This window comes from Thunnus thynnus, chromosome 7 (genome assembly GCF_963924715.1).
Source record: "Thunnus thynnus chromosome 7, fThuThy2.1, whole genome shotgun sequence".
Lineage (NCBI taxonomy): Eukaryota > Metazoa > Chordata > Actinopteri > Scombriformes > Scombridae > Thunnus > Thunnus thynnus.
The window spans coordinates 15,735,382-15,759,941 of NC_089523.1; the positions used below are offsets into that span (position 1 = coordinate 15,735,382).

The following is a 24,560-nucleotide window of genomic DNA, read 5'->3' on the forward strand; positions in this document are numbered from 1 at the left end:
AAATAAATGAGTCTTTGCGATTTGATCTGCCTGCCTTGAGTCCCTGCCTGTGAGTGTGTGTGTTTGGGATCTGTAGGAGCTCAGGTGATCTTAGAGTTTAAGAAAGCTCACTTATGGATTTATACATCGGGAACTTGCCACCATTATTGTCTCTGTTTAGAGTGTGTGGTCCAGTTTTGCGGTTTGGCTGTGCTTTCATGCTACTGATAAACATTTTAAACGTCAAATGCAAAAATAATAATGATAATAAAGCGGGAGTGTCACTGGGTTGCATCAGTTTTGCCGAAATCCTAAAAAGTCAACTCTTTAGGGAGGCAGGGTTGGTGTTTTGCTTTCAAAGTGATTTTTAACGCCTGTCTCTTCTTATTATCCCGCAATGATCTGGATTCCCTGATGGGCTTCCTGGGAGCATCAATACAGATGAGACAAAAGTAAGATTTAGAAATATCTTCTCATTTTCTTTAAATATTATTCTTCAAAGACAATTCTAAGAGCATAAAGGCATGAGGGAGACCACAAAGGCTGGTTGTCAAAAGCAATAAAACTTGAATATCTAACACAGCTTTCACTGAACTCTGTGTGACAAAATTTGTCTGAAAGTCACAATTCTTCTCCTCAACAAACTTTATTTACAAACAGCACACACATCATCTAAAAAAAAAATGAGACCAAATAAGAAATCGTTTTCAAAAAGTATAAATACACGTCTTAATGATGCACAGATCAGCTCTGATGTCATCCAAGTCAGATGTACGCATAAATCATCCAACTGCCACCCGCCCGAACAAATTATTTTCTCATATTTAGAGACCCGCACACACATTATAATTATTTCTCAGTGGGATATCAGGTATTTCCTGTTGACATCGCTGTGTTTGTCATTCCTGCCCTAAGCACACGTCAGAGTATGAGTGTATATGTGTGTTTGTATGTGTGTGTTTATCCCATGAGGGTCCAACTGCAGCACCTCAAACCTCCCTCCTCAGACCTCTCCCCTCAGGCCTCTCTGATGCAGGTGTTATCATACCCTGCTGGTCGGAGGATGTATTGCAGAACCTCACACCCCTCTCATGCAGGTACTGTATAATTTCAGGAGATTAGGGCAATAATTCCAGCAAGAGGCATCCAAAATCTCCATGCGGTCACACCCAAAAAAAGCTCTACCCTACAATGATGGAAATTATTTTTAAGAGGAAAATTAGGTAGAATTTAAGTTTTAGTAGTAGTTAAATATGTAAAGTGGTTTCATTCAAATTAAGGATTAAGACTGGAAATAAATCATAAATCATTTTGTCCTCAATTTGTCATTTGCAGAGATAAAATAACATTTATCTCAGGAGCTGATTGATGTTTTCTGGCACCTCTGACACAAACATTTGTTTTTCTCTGGAGACACACATATTTCTGTCAGGCCTGATGTTCCTCTATGAGACCTAAACAGCAGCAGGAAGGAACCAGTTAATGATCAAATTCACTTTGATTTTACAAAATGGGAACAACCTGCAGAGTTCAGCACAACCAGCCAATGTGAAGGGCTGAAAACCCTGCAGCTGACAGATCCCTTCATCCTCCCCGTTTGCACTGATCCTGCCTCAGGCTGCACAAAATCACTTCTTATCACACAAATGCGAAGCCTCTTTTGCACACAGAGTCCCATAAACAATGTGTCAAACTATCACAGCTTTTCTGCTCATGTTTCCCACACGTGCATGTCTCTCTCTGGAGCTACACTGAAAGGAAAGCATGTCAGCGAGTGTGACCACAGTTGGAAAGTCTGGGGGCAAAGAAAACAAAAAATAATAGTTAACCAATAAGTTTACGCGTCTAAATTACGGCTGTGCCCAAATTTACGCAAATTTGTTCAGAAACAGATTTTGGTGGACCGCTAAAGTGAAATTAGTGAAAGTGTCCGTACTTCATTCAACAAAACCCTACTACTCATGTTCAAACCCCATTGGCTGACAGAGCTAGGGGCCTCAAGAGGGAGGTCTGCAGTTGGACCCCTCTTGTTTATCCACACATCTGCACTTGAGGGCTGTCTTTCCAGTGTGCATTTGTGTGTGTGTGTGTGTGTTTGCGCACCCATCTCCCCTTCTTCTCCGTATGTGTGTGCAGTCGTGTATGTGGCAGGAGAATATGGTTGTGTGTGTGCCTTGTCAAATATGGTAACATTAGTGTATGCTGCCTCTGTCTGCCTGCAGCTCTCCCACTGTCTTTTTTGCCTCCATTGCTGCTTAAGACAAATGGATCCCGCAATGAGAGTCTAGTCTGCTAATTCGTGCCTGACAAAAAAAACAAAGCTTAAAATATGTTCACATTTTAGAGAATGTAATTAATATTTTTCTCATTAATTATGTATTATTTCACCCACCCACAACCCATCTGCTATTATTCAGAATGTTAATTTTTATGATTCGGCTCGCCCAATCCAAAGATTAACCGAAGTGCCCACAGATATAACTGCGATCTGAGCATCACCAATATGTATATATGATATCACATGATACATTTATAATGCATTACAAGAAGAACATATTGGAGAAGAGTTGTGTGATATGGGGACGAACCTAGGAATATAAGAGGAAGCTAATATTCTTTCAAAAACATTTTGAATTCTTTTGGTCTAACAGTCTGTCTGTGTAGGTGCAGGAGCACACACACACAGACCCAGTGACCTCTGACCTAAAGGCATGAAGGATATCAGTGGACAGACATTGTCAAAGACATTGAATAGAATTAAAAACCCAGCCTTTCCCAGCCACAAATAAGGGAAAATGGACAGTTGGAATTCATGACTTTGTTTTTCTTTTCAGACACCTTCAGATACCAGATGCCAGAACCTTTATTGTGTTTCAGAACAATGTCATTAATGATATTATGGGAAATTCAAATTCTGCTTCAAAATCTGTTAATTTACATAGTACCACATGAGTGTATTTGATATTAACCAGTGTAAGTGTATTATTGAGCTATGGTTTGAGTGCCAAGATCATGTAGACCTTTCTAATTAGTTCTTACAGATTAGAAAATGAACAGGGCCAGAGCCATATACCCTGCTGCTAGCTGTCCCTGCCATGTACAATTATCATATTTGTACGATAATTTTGCCCTCTGTATGATGTGCGATCAATATACCAAAAGTCCCATAATGTATGATAATTTGATTATTTTGTGACAGTATTAGTATTTGTAATCAGTCTAGGCTATCTCATTTTATTTAATTTACCGACACGATCAGGATAGTAAAATTTGGATTCTACATGTGTTCACGCATCTCTTCTCATGTGACGTCTTTCCAGCAGATCATGCTTCTTGTGATGATGAACGTGACTCACAAGCATGGCTGTCGTTCTCCCGCGAGAGTGTGCTCGAGAGAAGGTTACTGCTGCATCCATGTGAAAAAAAAAAATAAAGAAAATGAGTGCTGAAAAGTTCAGCTCATCAGACCAATGGAGTGGACACATGGAGTAGCCTATTGGAAGATTGTACAGTGGTAGGCTATGTGGAACATGAGCTGATAAGGTAACCGTGTTATTTATTTAATTTCCATGTAAGTTAAATGCTGAACAGGTTACACCTCATGTTGTTATAGTTTACTATTATAGCCATAAGTTTATTGAATAGCTATGCTTTTGTTTTCGATGTTGAGACTTTTTTTCAGTGAGTTCCAAAAGATTATCCCCTTCCAAGCATCATATAACTATGTCAGCAATTTAATGTTTTTTTTTAAACAATGTGGCAAGATTTGTATGCAGTATCAAAAAGTTGTTTGTCTCAATAAATATGTGTTTTCTGAAATTACACATTTATGCCTATTTGTTCTCCTGAGTATGATAATTTTCCTCAAAATACGATCATTTTAAACCTCTGGTACAATATTTTAACATTTCCCATCTGGCAATGCTGGTCCCTGCAGCAGGCAGCAGCTCAGTTTTCTACCAGCCCTGGCAGCTTTCTGTGCAACCTTTCCCACTCCAGGTCAACATGACCTGGTTAATGCGTGTATAGGGTTGCCAACTTCCACTGGTAGAAATACACAACAGCTGCAGATGGATAGTGGCGGGGTTGTTTTGTTTAAAAGCATGTTTTGTTTAGTAATAGTAACTTATTTTTTATTGTGTGAGGGACAGATTAAACCTGACTAAACCCAAATATTCACTGGTGCTTATGAGTGTCTGCAGCTACCAACATCTTTGAAACTGCTCATTCTGCAGACAAATGTCCAAACTTGAGATCAGCCATGCAAGTGCAACATACAAAAGCACCTAGCATAAAAAGCATTAAAATCATTTGCTCCAAGCTCCAAACAAAAAGCTACATTAGTCAGCAATGCATTGACAGTTCATTCAAATCTTACCTGAGAGGTTGCACTTTTACCACATTTTCAAATTGAAGCTCAGAGAAAAGGAGTTTTGCTGTTTAATCAACATTACTGGATAAACATTGGATAGGATATCTTGGATCATTAACAACACTGTGTGGCTTCAGAGAATATAAGTGACACAACTGGTGAATATCATCTTTATATGTAGGTCTCTGCCTAGGAGCCAATTTAAAGCCTTAAAGAAAGTTTGCATTGACATTACTGATCATTTTGAATCTTATTTCAGAAATCTGTTGGGAAACATTGGGGGGCTGCAGGAGGTTGAAACAGACAGCAAGTGAAAAACAACAAACACACATTCACTCAAACTTTCCGCAACATTCAGTGTTAAGTTGTACACCGTTATTAATAATGATGATTATTAAAGGAAAAACATTAAGTTACTCTGAATCTTGTGGGAGACACTTGTATAAAATGAAGAGGAGGGGTGACAACACCAGTTTTTGTTTTTTGTTTTTTACCAAAGAGGACACCAACCAATGAGCAGAGAGATACATCAGGAGAACTGGTGATAGAAAGAGCAACAGGGAAGTGAAAAGGTGGAAGGCAAAGATGACCAGAGAGGTGACGAGGTGGAAGAAGGAGAACACCACAAAGATGAACAAAAGACATGTATTTGGAAAAAAACAAAACAAAACAACAATTTATTGATTTCTAATGCCACCTCATATTTCTATTCAATGCTTTACTCATGTGCCACAATAACGTAATGATTTGAGTTCAAATATCTTCATTTGGGGGCTTTTCCAGGCAAGTATTGATCTATTGTATGTCAATTGTTTGCAATTAAATCAACATATATATATATATATATATATATATATATATATATATATATATATATAGATAGATAGATAGATAGATAGATAGATAGATAGATAGATAGATAGATAAAGATATATAGATATATATAGATATATATAGATATATATATATATAGATATATTTCTGCCATCCCCTAAAGTCTCCATGCCACCCTTATGCTACCCTGTGAATATTTCTCTAGATCTCCCCCTAAAAATGAAGGTATAGGTTTTATTCTGTATTTATTTGGTTAACACTGACAACAGAAATGAATGAGTATCCAATTGCAAGCACATATAGGATTAAAATAAAATGATTTCCCTTTTAGTTAAAGGCCAGCTCTCTCTCCACACAAAGTTATTAATTAGTAATCCAAAAGAGCACCAAGGATCCTATTTCTTTCAAAACAAGCCTCCTTGACTATAAAAAATTTTACAACTTTTGGCTGGTGCTTACTGGCTGCTTCTTCTGCTTCTCCCTTTTTATCACACAGCTTTGTCGTGATGGCCCGTTCATTGCGTTTCAGGCATTGTCCCTTTTTACTCTGGCTGAGAGCTCCAGAAAAGAAACTTTCAACTAAGAAGAAAGACTGAAAAGACGCCTAAAGCCACAGACCAAGTACCATTAGCCATTGCACGCCGTTTGCCATATGATTAATCTATTATTTTTGTAATCTCCTATTTTTATCATGCAGTTAAACTTTTTTGTTAGACTTGTCAAGACTTCAACTTCAACTCTCCAGCCTGCCTTTGAACGCACCAAGACTGGAACACACAGCCCTGCTGTGTGTTTGCTGTGTGGCTTGTTTGAGACTGTCTAGCATTGGATTCACTCTCCTGGGAACCAAAGTGCCCCACTGAACCAAAGCAGTTCTCATCTGGCTGTCACCTCAGCCCCCCCGAAGATCACAGAATCTGCGTCACCATGCTGCACTGTCCGGGGAGTTCATCTCATCATCAGCCCTCCATCAAGAGACGGTAGGAACTAACCATCCTCCAAGTGTTCTGGTTGAGAGTTGATGCTGACAACTTGTTAAATTAATTTACCTATTCATTCCTGCATTCATCCACTCTAGTTGTATATATGTATATATTCTTAGTGTTCCCTATTCTTCCCTATTCCTTGGTAGCTCAATAAATATCTTGATTTATCACCAGATTGTATTTGTGTATTCCTTTACAACAGAGATGAAGCTCCCTGTATTCAGAGTTCACTACTTTCAGATATAAGACTCATTGATTCATTTGATGTAAATAATTTTCCTCCTAATTAATTCATTAATAGAGGTGATGCCCCTTTCAGTCTTACGAGTGCATAATATTAATTTCCAAGTGTAGTAACCCCTACATTGAAAACATAGTCATACAGGAATATTTCACTTTGCACACTTTATTTTTTCCCACATGCTCACCACATATGGCTCTGTTAACACAAATCATGATCATTGTAACACAAGCACCAGACAGCAAGACATATAAATAGCATAAAAAAAATGACAGTTTGGTTTTTTTCAATGTTAAATCTTAAAAGCAAGCACCCATGCTGTAGATTAATTGGCACTGATTTGGTGCATAAACGCAGAATAAGACATCATGATCCCATTTTTTTATTTTTTACATTTTCTTTACATACTGTATGTGTTGCATTGCTATTCCTGCATTTATGTTTTTACTATTTTTATTATTTATTTTATGAGTCAAATATATTTTCAGGGCTAGCCAGCTGTTTATGTGTGCTAATCAAACAAATGCCAAACAAAACCAAAATTTTATTATCAGGGAATCTTTTCTGTCCTGCCACATTTTTTTTTATAAAGGCATCATAAGGCACTGCTTTATCATGATAGTCATCAATATGCCAGCCCTTCATATCAAGTCTTCTCCTTGGTCAAATTCTGATGAAACTTGAGGAATATCTGCTGCTCAGGGAACAGCTGCTGATGTAAATCCACATGTTCTGTGTTTGCTCAGTATTAAAAGAACAATGGAAGCTGGTGAAAATTGAATGCTTCCCATGTAGCCATGAAGCTATGGTCTTGACTAACTGATTCTCCTCCTTCTCTCTCTCTCTCTCTCTCTTCTCATTTTCTCTCAGTGGCCCTGATGATCCTTGTGCAGCTGCATTCTTTCTTTTTCCACTTGAAGGCGCTCTCTTTCGATCTGCAGTCTCCCTGCCTCAAATCTGAAAAACTGCAGTCTCTCTTTCTCCAGCTGCAGTCTCTCCTTCTCCAGTTTTATCCGCTCCGTCTCCAGATCCACCACTGGCATCGACCCTTTACCTTGCTTCTCTCTCTCCCTCTGTCCATCATGAGCGGAGGATAAAGACGACGTAGAGGACGAGGGTGGGCCTTGTTGTGGTGGCAGGTTAAAAGAGGAGTCGACATGCTCCGATTGGCTGAGGAGCACAAGCCTCAGTCTCTCCCTCTCCACCTGTAACCTCTCTCTCTCCAGCTGCAGCCGCTCCCGCTCTACCTCCATCTGACGGAGTCGCTCCTTCTCCACCACCAGCCGCTCTTTCTCCACTACCAGGCGTTCAGTTTCAACAGCCAGGCGCTGTTTCTCCAGCTCCAGACGCTGTTTTTCAACAGCAACCAGAAACCCGGCTCCCATGTTCTCGTGACTGGATAGTCCACCCAGAGCATGAGTCGGTGTCCCCATCAGGCCACCAGCCAATGGCAAGTCTCGGCTGGTGGTGGAGGTCGGAGCTTTAGAGGAGCTGAGCATCACCAAGTCATTGTGGGAGTAGACATCAGCGATGTGGCCCTCGCTACGTGACTCGATGTCGCTGAGGAGGGAGGGAATATCATCTTCATCTAATTCCTCATCTCCATCTCCCACGTCACCATCGCCATCCAGCTAGAGCGAGAGAGGCGCGTCATTAAATACGTAGCAACGCATAATCCAGAAAAGAAAAATTACAAAGATTTATCAATAAAAAGAAATGTTGGGCAGTTTTGAGCTTTTAATGTGTGTTTATTGGGGTTTTGAGTCATTTTAAGGTGGTTAGGTCAGTTTCCTAAATTATTTACACCCAAAAACAAGACTCTAACTAATGTTTTCATGTGGTCAGCTGATCATGTAATGAAACACAATGATCTGGTCTGACACACAAAACTTGCTATTTGTTGTTCTATTACCACTGTAATGAGACAAGATTTGAATAGACTGGATAGTTTAGTAACATTGTTAAGAAATAAAGTGGAATTTTTGTGGAAGATTGTAATAAACTGACAGATATCACAGGAAAGTAGCTCTTAATTCAATCACAAAAACTATTCAAATGTTAAGTTTAAATTGAAACTACACTCTCATTAATACTGAGACTGTGTTCTTAATTTCTAATCTCTACCGTGTGTACCTACATGAGCCCAATCAAAAGACTGGATTAACAAGAGCCACTTGATCAACATAATGTGCTGGTATGATCACTGTAACATATTAAACAGAGCTAGCTCTGTTGATGAGGACATTAATTAAGCTAATTATGACATTAGCAAATACTTGCTGCTTGTTTTCTCATAACATGAGTGCCTTTAAAATGAGCTCTCTATCTTAAAGCAACAATGTGTTTGATGAAGTCTGTTTGTCCTCATTTATATGCAAATTTATATAAATCACTCTATAATATGATATATAGAGGGAACCTGTGGTGTAACAACAAAGCTTCTGTTGTTCTCTTCTTGAGTGGACTTTATCTGCACAAACAGGCTCTACTGTTGCACCATGTTGATGTTTCTTACTCTGTATTCACCGACATCATCCTCCATCTTCACGCCCAGTGGCGCCATCACAGCCTGCCCACTCGGCTCGCCGAGAGCCGCCAGCTCCGGCCAGTCGCAGTGACAGTCCTTTGGGAAGCCTGAGAGGTCTAGCAGCTGGTCACATCCAGATCCCAGAGAGGCCGCCTCATTCTCAGGGGAGGATAGATCACACTCCGTCTTCAGGGCCAAAGAGGAGGAGGAGGAGGAGGTGAGAGAGAGCTCAGCCTGAAGCTGTTTTCTCTTCATCAGCGCACGCCAGTCCAGGTAACGGCGCTTCACCTGCGGAGGGAATGGAAAAGGAAAGGAACTACATTTTTATTTTTTCTGACAGAACACCAAGAAACCAAGACTAGAGGAATATAAAAGTGCGATTTCAACAAAAACAAACCTCAGCAGCAGTGCGTAGCTCCCCCTCCCCCAGTGAATTAACACCTCGTGCCACTTCCTCCCATGCCTGTCTCTTCAGCTCGTTAATGGCCGTGTTCTGTTCAGAAACACAGAGGAGAGAAACAGAACAAGAAGAAACAATTAGACTTTTTTTACTCTAACAATTCTAGCAAGGCTTTTTGATGACAGTGTGCTGTTGTGGTAAATTAAGAAGTTCTTGTAAGTCTGCAGAGTGGTGTGAGAAATGCAGAGCAAAAATAATGCAAATGTCACTTTTCCATAGGACATAACAAAGTTGCCACATCTGTAAAACAGAACTATCCTCTGCAGTATAGCCCAGCTAATACTGGATTTTTGAGGCCAATACCAGTATCAGTACTTAATAATGATATATCATGGATCATTATTTTCATAAACACATGGTATAAACATGTTTTGTTTATCCCTTACATTTCTTTAGGAAAGAATTGTGACCAAGATATACATGTATACTGAGACATTTCACAATGGAAAACTAATTTTGTTGATGCCTTCTGGTGTGTTTTTAAATAATTTCAAACATATTTTGGAATTTCTGTACTTTGATTTCTTGCTACTGAAGAGCCTACACATATGCTGGTGCCAATATATCAGCAGCTCATATCAGCCAATATATCAACCCTAGCGACTGATCAGTCTCACACCTACTCTTTATCTGACTCTTTTGGTTGTGACTTGATTTTTGCGGAGCATGTTAGTTAATCATATCAAATCCCTCTGATGCATATATTTGACTTGATTTATATATTACATATATTTATCAAATTCTATGGTATTTCACTGAATGGTGCTTTTCTGTCAATCAAAGTGAGTGCACATTTAGACTTACATTAAACATCTGGTTTGAAAAACGTATTTCACACATTTCAAGGAAAGGTCTTTCAGTTGTTCATGTCTGTCTAAAAACAGACATGAAAACTTTAACAGTCAGATGCTCATATGAACACTGAACGAGGTTTTCCTCACTGAAATCATTCCTCATGTTCATACTGGCTATGAAAAGATCCCTTTGAAATGCACTTTGAATGTGAGTGATGGGGGCCAAAATCCTCTCCCACTGTGTCCATTTTTGTGCAAAAATGCATTTAAAAGTTTATCTGACGCTTATATGAGGCTTCAGCAGTCTGAGTTAGTCATATCAAAAGTGGATATCTGCTACATTTAGTGAGATAGTTAGTGTAGTAACAAAAAGACAGACTTTGGCACTAAAAAGACTGTATCTTTGAAAGATATCTACTTGATTTGACCAATTTGGACGGCTGATATTTCATGTTAGCTTCAGATAAACTTTTAAATATATTTTTGCCTGTGGATTTTGGCTCCCTTCACTTACATTCTAAGTGCATTACGAAGGGATCTTCTAATGGCCAGTATAAACAGGGGGAATGATTATGGCAAAAAAACACTATTCCAGTGTTCATTTGGGTACGACTGTTGTTTTAAGCCAGACTTGAAAAACTGTGAACCCATCCTCTAACAAGAGGTTACAAAAGACATGGAAGAAGCTGCTAATTGGATGGGACAGACGCGTTAGTTAATTGGTTCGTGCTGGACTTCTGCCCAACTCAACCCACGCTTCAGAGTTCACAGAAAATAAGTGCTTTGTCTACACTATTTTACAATGAATGAGTGTGTGAGTAGCACAAAAAACAGTTTGTACTTTATGCAGAATATCTTGCACTACACTACTGGTTATGTATCATTTTTGATGACATAATATTGTGGTATTTGTCATATTCTGAGACAAACTATTATCATTATCATGCATGATTAGAAAGAAGAGAAGAAGAGAAGAGGAAGATCTACACCTGCTGTCTGGAGAACAACACGTCCTTTCTCTTGTGGATCTCCCTGATGAGAGTCTGCGTCTCTCTCACACTGTAGTTACTCTTCCTCTTCCTCTTCAGATGCTTCACCTGCAGGAAATCCAGCTTGGCAGCGAGGAGGGGACAGAACCCCAGAAACACAGAGAAGAGAATCAGAGACAAGGAGAGAGTAGTGGAGGGAGAAAAAACAGTAGATGAAGAGAAGACAGAGGAAACCAAGTAGTTATGGAAGGAGAAATCGGCAAAAAAAATAAAAGAGGAATGTATCAGAAGAGAGAGGGAAAATGGAAACAGGGGTACAAAGAGAGATCACAGGTCAGATGAAAGGCGGGTCTCCTCAGATGGAGAGCGTAGGTGTTTGTTGTAAAGGTTGGTCCATGCGCAACAGAGTCTGGCTGTGAAGCTTTCCTTCAAAAGAGTTTTTCATGAGGGAGGAATTCCTCTGTGGCTCCACCAGTCCTTGTCAAGTTTCCCACCTGGGCGACTGATCCTAGTTGTTAGACTAGAGGCTGGATCTATGTGGCGACATGTGAGACTCAGAGTCATCAAATAGAAAGACGTGTGTTTAGTTGAAGAGGTCACACCGAGTAGGCTGGGGAAGGGTCACGTCTTGCCTTGATGAGAAACCGATTTGATGTTATATTATTATCACAAGTCTTGTTGGATTTTTCTACCTCTATCTCCTGTGCTGGACGGCTGCCAGGTAAGAAGAACATCACAGGGACAAATGGCTCTGCAGATTTCCTATAGGTAAAGCAAAGAGTAGCAGTCTTATTGGATCACAGTGGAGGATTAAAGATGTGTCATTGTGTCACATTCTGATTAAAGGATCTCTCACTCACTTAAATATTTGTCAGTCAACAAGAAATGCAGATTAATTGGATGCTGACAGTTATTTAATTTATTTATTTGTTTATTTGATAAGGACAGAGACGATTAATGAACATCAGTATAAAATACAAGATGTAAACATGCAAAAAATGCTAATTTACACATTTGAAATAACACTGCATTTCCTCTACAGCACGTTAATAAACCGGTTGTGCAACAGTTATATAAAGCATTACATCTCTTAATTCACTCCGAATAGATCATAAATTCAAAGTAATCAAATGTGTTTCTGTGTATTGTTTCGATATTTTTTATCATTGTGCGTTTCTTCCATTGGTCTACAATGTTAAATATACAGAGGTTGACAAATATTTCTAGTTAAAATAACGTGTTTTTCGTTGCCAAATGTAGAGTACCTATGCTATGAGTATTTTTTTTTCCAGATAAACACAATTTCGCCTAATTCCATTAACAATGTTTTCTGCATTAATTCTTCTCACTACCATCCCCAAAATTATATTATCTAGAATATATATTGGTTGAATTACTCACCTTTGCCATCTCAGCCTGCCGCAATCAAAACAACGTAGTAGCGATGCAATTTTATAATGCTGCGTTCACGCTCGACTCGAAAACGGAAGAATACAATAATCAAGCTGTTAATACGAATCTTAAGAGACAGGATATCTCGAAATAGGACGCTGCAATGGAGCCGTTTCCTTTTCTTTTGTTCAAGCAGCACATCACTACTTTTCATTTAGTTGCAGAGGAAAGAGGGTGCATTGCTTGTCAAAAATGTAGGTTAAGATATCTTCTCAAGGGGGCAGAGGTGAGATACGACGCCTTTACCGTTTTCAAGCAACCTCAGTTATTTCCTCTCACATGTCACATCTCAGTTGTTTGGAAACTTTTGCTGCAGTCGACGTATTTCTCCCCACTTCAACCGTTTTCATTGTGTTTACAATATTCCTGGGAGCATTGAAGGCATTGTTAATGGCGCACTGTTTCAATCGCTCCCATTGGCCAAACCTCCACCGCGCCCACTTGTGACGACATAGAATCTCGCCGGACTCTTCCGGATATGTGAGCCGCTGTCCAAATCCAAAAATGTAAACAGAGAGACTACTGAGTAGTTTTATCAGCAGTCCTCTCGCATACAGCCGCTGCGAAAACCCTGAATGTCTCAAATATCACGTTTCCAGTTTAGCTGTCAGTTACGTCAGTTCATTAACAACTTATGAGCAGTCTGAAGTTGTGGAGGAGTCCGGATGACAGGTGAGGAGGATACAGGTGAAGAGATGGGCTCTGTTCGCTGGGCTTTTCGCTGTGGGTCGTGGACACCGAGCAGGTCCGACTGGCTGTTCGCTGCTCGATGTGTCCAGCCGGAGGAAAAAGACAGAATCGGACAGTTTGTGTTCGCAAAAGATGCTAAATCAGCCATGGTAAGTCTGACTCTGCACTGCCTGCTAACTCATCGCTCTATCACCGCGTCCATGTGTGATGCATGTGTCTCTCTCCCTCTCAGGCTGGCAGGTTGCTGCTGAGGAGGTTTGTGTGTGAGAGGATGCAGATTCCCTGGTCAGAGATCCGACTGGGCCGATCTCCCAGAGGGAAGCCTTACCTGGCAGCACCGCTGAAGGTTCAAAACGATTCACTTCATGCAGTCAGTTTCGATTAAGTCTTATATTATGGCAGTTTTTTTTAATTCGATTTGATTTTTAGTCGTTTACACATACGCAAAAGTTTTTATGCACAGACACAACAGAAAAATGTGATGGAGAGGTGCAAAAAAAAAACCTCAAAGGGGCTTGAACAAAGCACTCTCCAGTGTATACCTTACTTACCTAAAAAAGAAGGAGAAAAAACATTTAGAGGATGAGAGAGAAATAGAAGATATGATTGAAATGACTAATTACTAGTGGGCAGTTTACAAAGATAATCTATAAGGATAACATTGCTGAGAGAGAAATAAACCTTCTATGGCTTTCTTAAATTGTTGCAGGTGTTGAGTTTAAAATATGAGATCACAGAGTGTTCTATGTGACTGAAGCTTTGTGAATTACACCAAACTGTAATTGAGTTGTTCGACAGACCAAGTTTGCAATTCTTATTCACCTTAACACTTGTAAAAAGTCTGTTTTTGTTTCACTGATACTACACTGACTACATCAAGACAGAAAGCTGCACATTTCTTATTGTGCTTGTCAAAAGACAGTGATTCCAATTGTGAATTTATACGAATCAGAGCTGAATCTAAATATGAAGACTGTCTAACTCTTCAGTGTTGTGGCTGTAATAGTGTGTGAGATGGATATCGCAGAAGTGGGGCCTCAAATCACAGTTTACTCTACTCAATTAGAGCTGCAACTAACAATTATTTTCATTAGGATTATTTTCTCGATTAATAGATTAGTTGTTTGATCTTTCAAATGTCAGAAAATGGTGAAAAATATTGATCACTGTTTCCCAAAGCCCAAGATGACCTCTTCAAATGTCTTGTTTTGTCCCAATTAACAGTCCATAACTCAAAGATGTTCAGTTTACTGTCATAGAGGACTAAAGAAACCAGAAAATATTCACATTTAAGGAGCTGCTATCAGAGAATTTTTTCTTAAAAAATGACTCAAAACAATTAATCAATTATCAAAACTGTTGGTAATTAACTTAATAGTTGGCAACTAATCAATTAATCGTTGCAGCTCTATACTCAATGTATAAATAGTAGGGATGGGCGGATCAATACTGCAGGAATTATAAAACATGAGTGGCTGCATCACTTCCAAACGTTTTCAGTAATTTTGTATGATGTTTGTACCAATTAATAAATATAAAACTGCAGTTTTTCAGCATCTCACATACTTCCTGTGTTTCTGTCTGCCTCCAGGATCATTCAGATTCAGGCCCTGAGCTCCAGGCCTGGAGTTTCAACCTCTCCCACCAGGGGGACTATGCTGTGCTCGCTGCAGAGCAGGGGATGCAGGTCGGCATAGATATAATGAAGACCACCATGCCAGGTAAGTGCTGATGTTAACAGTTAAAGCAGCACCCATGATGTTAATCAGTATTTGTGTTTACGTTGAGATCTGCATACATTTTACTGACAATCAAGTGATAAAAATGTCACAAACTTAAATGTTTTTCTTATATATAAATTTACTAATAATTACCGGTCTATATAGAAGTCTATAGTTTTCTCCCACAGTTTTTTTTCTGAATTGGAAAATACTTTATGCACAGTTCAAAAATAAAATGAACAGGCTCACATAGATATGACAGAGCAGAATGAAGTGGCCTTTCATTGAAGATCAGTTGGTTTGTCCTCCACATCCAGACTTCCTTTAAATTACTTACCATCACAGACTTCTGTGCAAAAAAAAAGAAGCCTCCTCATCTCTGGAGATTGAAAGTCGCTTACAGCAATAACGTCTGGAGGAAAGAAGGGCAAATGGTGGCAACATGAGATTGGCTATGAGAGCAAGGTCAGCTGTGGGAAGAAAATGGAGAGAAACAATGACAACAAGATAGACAGAGCAAATTCTGTTAAGAAAAATCACTCCACCAATATCTCTGTCACTGTCTTGTGGTATTAAACTTGTGGAACAGTTTTTTAGGGGACTTTGGGGAATAATTTTCACCAGCTCTAATTGTTGGCTGTTGATTAAATTCAATTTAAGTTGATGTCATCTGTCATGAAGATTCAAGCTCCAAATGTGCACAACAACAAAATTCAAACATGTTTGAACAGATCCTGACGGTGCTGCCTGGATCAGGAGGCAAAGTAACAAAAATCAGCTCCTACATACTTTCAACACTGTTGGTTTTTTATCATAAGTGTCGACAATGTGTGGGTGTTGATTTTTGTTACTTTGACTCACCACTTATTCTCTGACCTACCTGTCTGAAGACAGTGTGCCGTAATCACTTTTATAACTGGATTAGTAGGCAAAATCTTAAAAATTAAGATATAAAAATATCCACGTCAGACGTCCTTTTCAACTACCCGATAGTTGTGATAATTATCCATATCAGACAAACCTTCCCTATGAGGCAGAAAAGCTGTATTCCCCAGTTTGACCACAAGGGGTCACTGTTGTCTTGTGTATGTAAAAGGTCTAGGCCAAAGGTGTGTGTGTGTGTGTGTAACTGTGAAATCTGTGGTGTTTTGAGGTATTTCTAAAAGGGGAAACAGTCCACACTAATCTAAAAAAAAAGGAGTGTGTTTGGATTAGTCTTTGTTATATCTGACGCCTTCAGCTATCTACCTCCCACCTCATATTGCTTCCCCCTTCCTCCTATTTATGTCTCTCCTGCCTTGCGTCTGTCTCCCTATCTATATGTCCTTTCTTTTATTTTTCCCTCACACTTTTCCCCTACGCTCTTTCATCCCTCCCTCTTTCCTTCCCTCCAGGTACCAGCTCTGTGCCCGAGTTTTTCCGCATCATGACTCGTCAGTTTACAGCGTACGAGTGGAGCGTCATCCAATCAGCCGACTCGGAGCACCGGCAGCTTGCCGCTTTCTACCGCCACTGGGTAACCATGGCAACCATACTACCCTGTCGTCACATTGCTTTGCTGCTGGGCCCCACAGGCGTTGTTTTGTTTGTGTGTGTGTGTGTGTGTGTGTGTGTGTGTGTGTGTGTGTGTGTGTGTGTGTGTGTGTGTGTGTGTGTGTGTGTGAGAGAGAGAGAGAGAGAAGGAAACATAGAGAGAAAATAACATTGCCAATGTCCCTTGAGACACACACACATTTGTACATTTTGCACATGCATGTGTGAAACTGTCTTTTCTCTCCATTTCTGTCTTTTCTTCACATTCTGTCTTCCTCTATCTCTACATTTCATCTTTACAGATACACAAAAAGTCATTTCTATATTTTCTCTTTCTCTGTTTTCTCCGTTTTCATGTTTTTTGTTTTTTCTTTTTAATTTTTTGCACACACACACGCAGATGGACAAGCACAGCAATGGTGGTGCTAAGTAAAGATGTTGTGAGATTGAGAGGGTGGCACAGAGACGTCAAGCTCTGATATCATCACCACACTGTTGACTAATGGCAGAGCCTGATGGTTGCCATAGTGATTAGCCTTGTAATACTGTTGTGGCTCATTGGCTGTCGAGCAGGGTTGATTTTGACCGGACACACACGCAAACACACACACACACGCAGTCACTCTTTTGTATATTCACTGTTTGATATGTGAGCATAGATTCTATTGTGGTTTTAAGTTACTTTGTCCTCCTGAGCCAAAATACACACACACACACACACACACACACACACACACACACACACACACACACAGACTGCCTTTCTCTGCTTTGTCTGCTTTCTCTTTTGTATTTTCTTCACTGAGTTGACTGGGTTTTTGTCCCTTTCCACTAAGGCCCTTAAGGAGAGCTTCATCAAAGCCATCGGCACGGGGCTGGGCTTCAACCTGCAGAGGGTGGAGTTTCATCTGCCCTCTGAACCGCTAACACAGGGCCGGACACTGCGCCAGACCAAGATGCATCTAGATGAAGAGGAACAAGAGGACTGGATATTTGAAGTGAGTCCGTTTGAAAACAGGTGTGAAGAGTGAGAAGGTCAAAGAAACATGATTTTTTTTTTTTTTTTTTTTGATATTCTATACATATAAATGACAAATTTAAAGAACCAAAGCAGACAGAAGATAGTTTGCCAGATTTCAAAAAGGTGTAGACAGCACACATAGCAATAGCATAAGTTACCTGCAACTCCCATGCTTCATAGTTTTATCATGATACACAAAGTTTCTGTCACTTAAGTCAGAACTGAACAGAACTGGAAGCAGTCTGCTGTGTTTTCTCTTGTTGGTCAGTCGCCAGATTGAAAAGGCATTCTGCCACACCATCTTATTTCCTGTAACTTCTGATAATTCTATAGATTGTTTAAAATAATTTCAGCTTTATTCATGTTTTTCATAATTAATGCTCATAGTTTGCTCATACGTTGCCCAAGACAAGGTTTGGGCTTTGCCAAATGTTGTTTTGAGCAGCAATTAAAGGAATAGTTCAACATTTTTGGGAAATATGTTTATATTTATTTTCTTTCCGAGAGTTTGATGAGAAGATTGATACCACTCTCATGTCTGTATGCTATGTATGAGCAGCAGCAGATTAGCTTAGCTTAGCATAAAGACTGTAAACAGGGGGAAACAGCTAGCCTGGCTCTGTCCAAAAGTAAGAAAATCTACATATCAGTTCCTCTAAAGCTCACTAATTAACACATTAACCATGTTTATTTAATCTCCACTGGTTGCCTGGCAACCTCACAGTAACAACAAGCCTCCAGGATGTTGCTCCAGGCCAAGAAATAGTCCCGCAAATAACGCCACCGTAAAACCGCAACTTTTACAGTCCTCTTAGCAAGAAAATGAATTGGTGTATTTCCCAAAATGTCAAATTATTCCTTTAAGAAGAAGGAAAAAAGAAAGTTTAGTTAGGTTTGCGTAAAAAATGGAGAAAAGATAAATGTATTTTATAGTTGTAGTTAGAGCAGTTTGAACATTTTAATTACTGCTTATTTGTGGTCTTATGGCATATTTTTAGAAGAGTAACATATGGAACCAGTTGTAGGAAATCAATGAGCTTAAAAGCAGTGGTTCAAAAGACTCGGCAGCTCTGCTGTGGGTCCACTGTTCTTTATTCCCCAGTGGCTTCCTCTTGAAAGCGTCTGTAAAGTGAATCACAGGTGGTCTCACAGAGAAATACACACCAGAGATTGTGATAGGGGAGCTCTCAAGTGGCCCTCCAGCCCTCCCAACACCAAGAGATTAGAGGAGTGCACCTCTCTGTCAGAGCAGAAGAATCATCTGTTGCAATCACTCCTCTCCTCCCCATTTCTCATTTCATCTCCTCTCCTCCTCTGCTTGTCTTTGCTCCTCTCACGTCTCCACTTTTCTCTTTGATATTTTGTCTCCAATATTCCACTTTCTTTCTTCTCTTCCTACACACTGTCTTCATTTTACCTGCTCTCTTTTTTTGCCCCCTCTCTTCTCTCCTCACTCTCTATTCCCCCCTCCCCTCCCCTCCTCTGCCTCTTCTCCTCCATGCCCAGTGGCAGAGGAATTAACAAGTGACTGCTAAAAGGTTACCAGTAGTCTGAAAAGCCTGATGTTTTCCCTCATCCTCTCCTCTCCTGTTCTACCCCTCTAGGGTTAGTGGAGGCCTAATGCTGTTTTAGTGTCTGTGTTTGCACACCAGGGAATAACAGCTCGCTTATATCGATCGCAGATAGATGGTAATGCATGTGTCCTCTTTTTAGCTATAGATTGTAGGGCAAAGTGAAGTAATGCCAACATACATAATGTGGGATTTGTTTGGGTTCAAAGGATGAAGAGATGCTGGTTGTAAAGCAGATGAATAATGCAAAGAAGAATGGGGAGAAAAGTAGTCATTTTTCTGTATTTTCTGACATTTCAAAAACCAAACAATCAATTATTACTGAAATAATCAGCTCATTAATCAGTAATGAAAATAACAGTTGCAGATATTCATCATAAATCTTTTTTTCATCACACATAAAAGGTTCTCTTCAACAACATCCATATTACAAACCTATACTGTTAAAAAGCCAGAGAGAATTTCATGAATGATTTACATTATGCTGTCCAAAAAAATGAGGGAATAAAAAGTAGACATGAACAAAATATTACAGGTATACAGAAATATGCAAGTCTGGTTAATAATATTTGTAAAACCTGACTACAGAATGCCTCAGCTGGAGTCTCTGATGATTTAACCAGAAAAATTTAATATATTTGCTCACAACTAGACTAAAGACAAGACTAAATCATGAAGGCTTAAATAAATAAATAACATCCCATGAAGCAAAGGGTCATGTTTTTGTATTTTTGTATATTTTTTGTATAAAAGAGATTCTGTTCTATAAAGGTCTGTTCAAGGTGAAAATAAAATCTGAACATTTTAGATGTGTAATACAGTAAAGTGTAACTTTACTTGAGACAGCATTGACACCTCAGTGAAGCTGGTCATCACTCTGCGTGTACTCAACAAGACGCATCATTATTGTGATCAGTGAATGATTGCAGTGACCTGAAGAGGTCAAATCAACTCGAACTGAATCGATTTTTCAGATTCATCCTCTATATGAAGAGACACACTCAGGATGTTAACAAAGAGATGGGATGAGCAGCAGTGTTGTTGACCTCATGGCTGTGTCAGAGAGCAACTATGAGACTTGTTACTTCCTGCTGACCTCCGGTGATGTCACCCCTGCAGCCTCGAGACACAAACACTGACGGATGTAATAAATTGCACTCACATGCATTCAAAACAGACTGTAACAAAGCCAGTACTCTCTTCTTTCTTTATCAGGAAAATGTTCAACATTAATTACATTTTATGTGGATACTTTTCCCCCTCTATTTTTTCTTTTTCATCTTTTCCAGTCCGAGTTTCTTTCTCTGCTCCCTTACTCTCTGTTCCTCTAACTCACTCCCCACAAAACACACACACACCACCACCACCTGTTACTCCCACATATACACACTCAGCTTTTGGCCTTTTAGTCCAAGTGGAGTTTGCCAGTTACAAAGCCAATTGCAACACACTACTGGTATTTGGAGTAGAGAGTGTGGAGTAGACACTATTCCAAACCAAGAACCTTTAAATGGATGCGCACAGCTTCCCAGCTAGAAATGCTTTGTTCTAAAAACGTTCTGAGAATGTTACTTGTAATGCTCTAATAATGTTTTCAGCGGGAAGTTTTCTTTTGGTTCCCAGCATGTTCTAGGATAATGTTCTCTAAAAACATCTAAAAATGTTTATTGATAACATTGTTAGAACATTAAGCCCAAACGTTCTCAAAACATTTTCCTAGCGTTGCAGTGAGAATGTTCTTCCTTTGTTATCATGTAACATTGTGGGAATGTTTTATAAAAGACCCTTATATAATGTTACCTCAACAACGTCCTCAAAAGATCCTCAGAAGAGCAGTTAAAACGTTATGTCATTTAACCTTATAGGAACATTATTTGAAATGATAAACATCCTTAAAACGTTCTTTGAACATTACATTGAAACGTTTTCTTTAAAACATTATTAGAACCTGTAGGTAACATTAGCCAATGTTGTGGTAACATTCCCTTCTAGCTGGGTTGTGTGTGTCCTCTATAATGTGAATGCAGTAACATAATGTTTTATGTTAAAGAAAGGAGGCCAACTGTGAAAAAAAATCACCATATATTTACATAAGGAAAACTGGATATACATAAATCAGATTTTGTGACATGCATTTATCAGATATGCTGTAGGAAAGATGTATTTCTTCAATCTGCACATTTACATTTTTCAGTGAATACATTCATGCTTAATGTCTCCTGGTATCACAGGCACCATTTTTGCTTGGGAAGCGATGTGTGACACGTAAATGCAGTAGTTATCTGACTTCACCTTCACTTGCGCTCCTTGGAAAATCATGCAAACAGATAAATACTCACATGCATTTATTCAAGAGACTTCGCAGGAGTCTTTTTTTTTTTTATTTAGTATGATATGCAGGCTATGAATTTGCATATGCTGATGTGTGTGTGTGTGTGTGTCTCTCTCTGCAGGAGAGCTTGCTGGACGCTGATCATCATGTTGCTGTGGCACTTGGACAAGCAGGCTCTGCAGTAAGAACACATCTTCAACATCTGACAGTTGCTTTCATTGATAAATTAGTAGCTGACTGCTTGTGAACATTATTTTGTTGTTTTTAGCTGCTACCCTCTGTAGGTGTGACCTTTGTTCACAGTGTTAACAAAAAAAACCTAAATATTCATGGTAACTTTGAAGAAAACACATCAATCTTACAACAATTTTGCATCTTGTGAGTGTCACCTTGGAGTTGATTTTTTTTCTTAATCAAATATTCAAACGGTACAACAAGGACTAGTCATCTTGCTGGATTAACAAGCTGTAACTGAGCCACTGGTACAAACTTGAAAGTCCACTCAAAAAGGTTTTTCTTCTTGTGCCTTCAGTCGGATGTTTGAGCTTCACTGTGAAGGATGAGCAGACTTTGACACTAAAAGGCTGTTTTCACAATCATCTGCTGAAGGGGGAAGTTTGTCTGTGCTCACTTTAAAACTTGAGTTTAAGGGGGCGGACCTATGAAAAGGATTTGTGACATCACAGCTAGTTTGGAAGCCAATCCTTGTCTAATAGGCAACTTTCCCTTAGAGTGATGTAGAAACTTAAAGCCTCCAATTCACATTGACTGAGATTGGATTTACAGTGAAGAAGGAGACGCTTTGTGTCCAGAAATTTAACTTTTTGAAATTAAAAATATTTGCATATTCATAGATTCTGGATTTTTCAATAAGAGAGGAGGAGAGAATTTTAAGGACTTTTATGTGGTAATTGCATTTTTGTGGAAAAAAAACATATCAGAGAGACATTATTATTCCAAACAGAGTATTTTTATATGTCTTAAAACATGTCTGGAGGGGATCTTTAAACAGCACACAAGACTCAAGCATGTGTGAAAAATTAGGATTATTATGAACACATCATCGTCAAGTTTACACAAAGCAGGCTGGTAGAATATTCTCTAAATCCCAAGTATTGTTTAAGAAATATCATACGCTAATCTTTGTTGAGTCAATCAACAAACATTTGAAGTGTCCATATTCTCTGATGGCAAGACTTACAACTTTTATTTCATATCATATCAGCAAAACTGAATAAATACACAAAATAAATGACAAAATAAATATCTACAGTACATTTTAAATAGAGGTGTGTAGAAACGGTCCATTTTCAATCATTTTATGGGCTGTACAGTTAACAGATGGATTGAATAATCTGTTCAATAATCAATCATTAGTTGCAGCACTATTAGACATTGCACTCTCTTTCCATAAATAAAAAATACTCTCCTCTTCTCTCTCTCAGCATCTTCCTTCACCTCTTCCTCCTCCCACCACTTTCACGCTGCTGTCGTTCAGCGACCTCATCGCCTCGGCCTCGCCTTTGACAGAGGAAGACCCCGCCTACTGGGACAGCTTCAAAATGAAGACTGAAGCACCAAAGAGACAGAGAGATACACACACATCCACACCTGTCTCACACTGACACATATTACCTACACACACACACACACACAAACACCTTTCAGAAGTGCCAGAAAAAGAGACACATGTACTGACACTGAAGCTGCTTTCTCATTCAACACAAGTCCAGTCAAGTTTATTTATAAAACCCAAAATCACAGGTTTGTCTCAGAGGACCTAAGAAACTATACAGCATATGACACCATCTATACTTAGATACATGTACTGTATGTTCAGAGAAAGAAAAACTTAACTTCCTGTGATGAACTGTATGAAACTGCCTTTTATAAATAAAAAACCTAGTATTAGCAGATTATGTCATTTCAGGACACATTTTGTCTGCGTGTCGTCATTATTGATCCTTGTACATCCTGACAACCCTCAAACAATATGATAGAAATAAATCTGTAAGGAAGTGTGGATATAATGTACAAATATCTAATATAAGTAATGCATAATCCACAGATATATAGATGATGATTACACTATATTTATTTTATACTTCACAGATGCAAGGATCAAAAAGAGAATGAAGTTTACAATGTGCAGGGTGTTGGTGATGTTGGATTGTTGGTAATAATTTCAAGCAAAAATTAGCTTAACATGTTTGAAGAGTTTTGTTGATGTAAAGCACAACACTAGAACATATTTCATTTCACTGAACTTCAGTTTAATCACTAATTTTGCATTTAACTGCACTTCAAAAATTCAAGGTGTGTTTTATGCATTTCAACTCCATTATATCACCCTGCCTCATATATGCACATATATACATGACCACTGTCCACATCTGTCTTCATCTTATCTTGCATTCATTTTCTCCTTCTTTTGTTCCTCTGCATTATCTCTGCCATTCTGTCTCTTTCTTTTTCTCTCTCCCTCTCCGTCTTATCTTGTCTCGTCATCTGGTAGGGTATCTATTTTAGACATTTAGTTGACCATTGCAGTCTCTCTTTTCGCAGTTCATTTCTTTTCCATCTACCTGTCCTCTTTCTTGAGGACAGCTCATAGATGACACTGTCAGTCTGTATGTTCAACCCTTTTTTTTCTGCATCACATTACTTTAATCACAACCTATAATCTTAAGCCTTCTCGTCTTCACGCACAGGAGGAAACGGCCGGTGATCATAAGAAGTTAGAGGTCAAATAATACAGTATGTATGTGTTGTTGATGCAGCGTTAGTGACGTTACACACTCCACCTCCCCTTCTAACCTCTGAGGGGAACATAAACACATGAAGTGACTGCTGTAGAGCTTGTTACTGAAACAAAGTAACTCTAAGATCAAAACTGATGTGAGGTTGAAATCAAAGTTGAATTAAAACTCTATTAAAACGAATACAAATACCAAAACAGCTGGAACCCTTCGACCCTGACGGCAGGAAAGGAAATGATTGGTTATTATATTTGTGAAAGGCAAACATACAATTGTGTGACCTGCTGTGACCTCACACA

At 39.1% G+C, this 24,560-nt stretch overlaps 2 protein-coding genes across 3 annotated transcripts; one reads left to right on the forward strand and one right to left on the reverse strand.

The window, feature by feature from the left end:
• Nucleotides 1-6,575: 6,575 nt before the first annotated feature.
• Nucleotides 6,576-12,677, reverse strand: msantd4 (Myb/SANT-like DNA-binding domain containing 4 with coiled-coils). Of its 2 annotated transcripts, none has more exons than XM_067594570.1 (6): nucleotides 12,584-12,677; nucleotides 11,875-11,944; nucleotides 11,183-11,290; nucleotides 9,337-9,432; nucleotides 8,928-9,227; nucleotides 6,576-8,043 (listed from the first exon to the last, which is right to left on the reverse strand). In XM_067594570.1, exons 2-6 carry the CDS (start codon nucleotides 11,914-11,916, stop codon nucleotides 7,279-7,281), a joined length of 1,311 nt encoding a protein of 436 aa, XP_067450671.1. In that variant the 5' UTR covers nucleotides 11,917-11,944; nucleotides 12,584-12,677; the 3' UTR covers nucleotides 6,576-7,278. The 2 variants fall into 2 exon arrangements, with proteins under 2 accessions (XP_067450671.1, XP_067450670.1); XM_067594569.1 differs by having other exon boundaries at nucleotides 11,183-11,305.
• A 373-nt stretch (nucleotides 12,678-13,050) lies between these two features.
• Nucleotides 13,051-23,436, forward strand: aasdhppt (aminoadipate-semialdehyde dehydrogenase-phosphopantetheinyl transferase). The gene is made up of 7 exons (XM_067594571.1): nucleotides 13,051-13,473; nucleotides 13,557-13,670; nucleotides 14,916-15,045; nucleotides 16,440-16,561; nucleotides 17,415-17,576; nucleotides 21,624-21,683; nucleotides 22,948-23,436. The coding sequence occupies exons 1-7, from the start codon at nucleotides 13,300-13,302 to the stop codon at nucleotides 23,125-23,127; spliced, it is 942 nt and encodes a 313-aa protein (XP_067450672.1). The 5' UTR covers nucleotides 13,051-13,299; the 3' UTR covers nucleotides 23,128-23,436.
• Nucleotides 23,437-24,560: the final 1,124 nt, after the last annotated feature.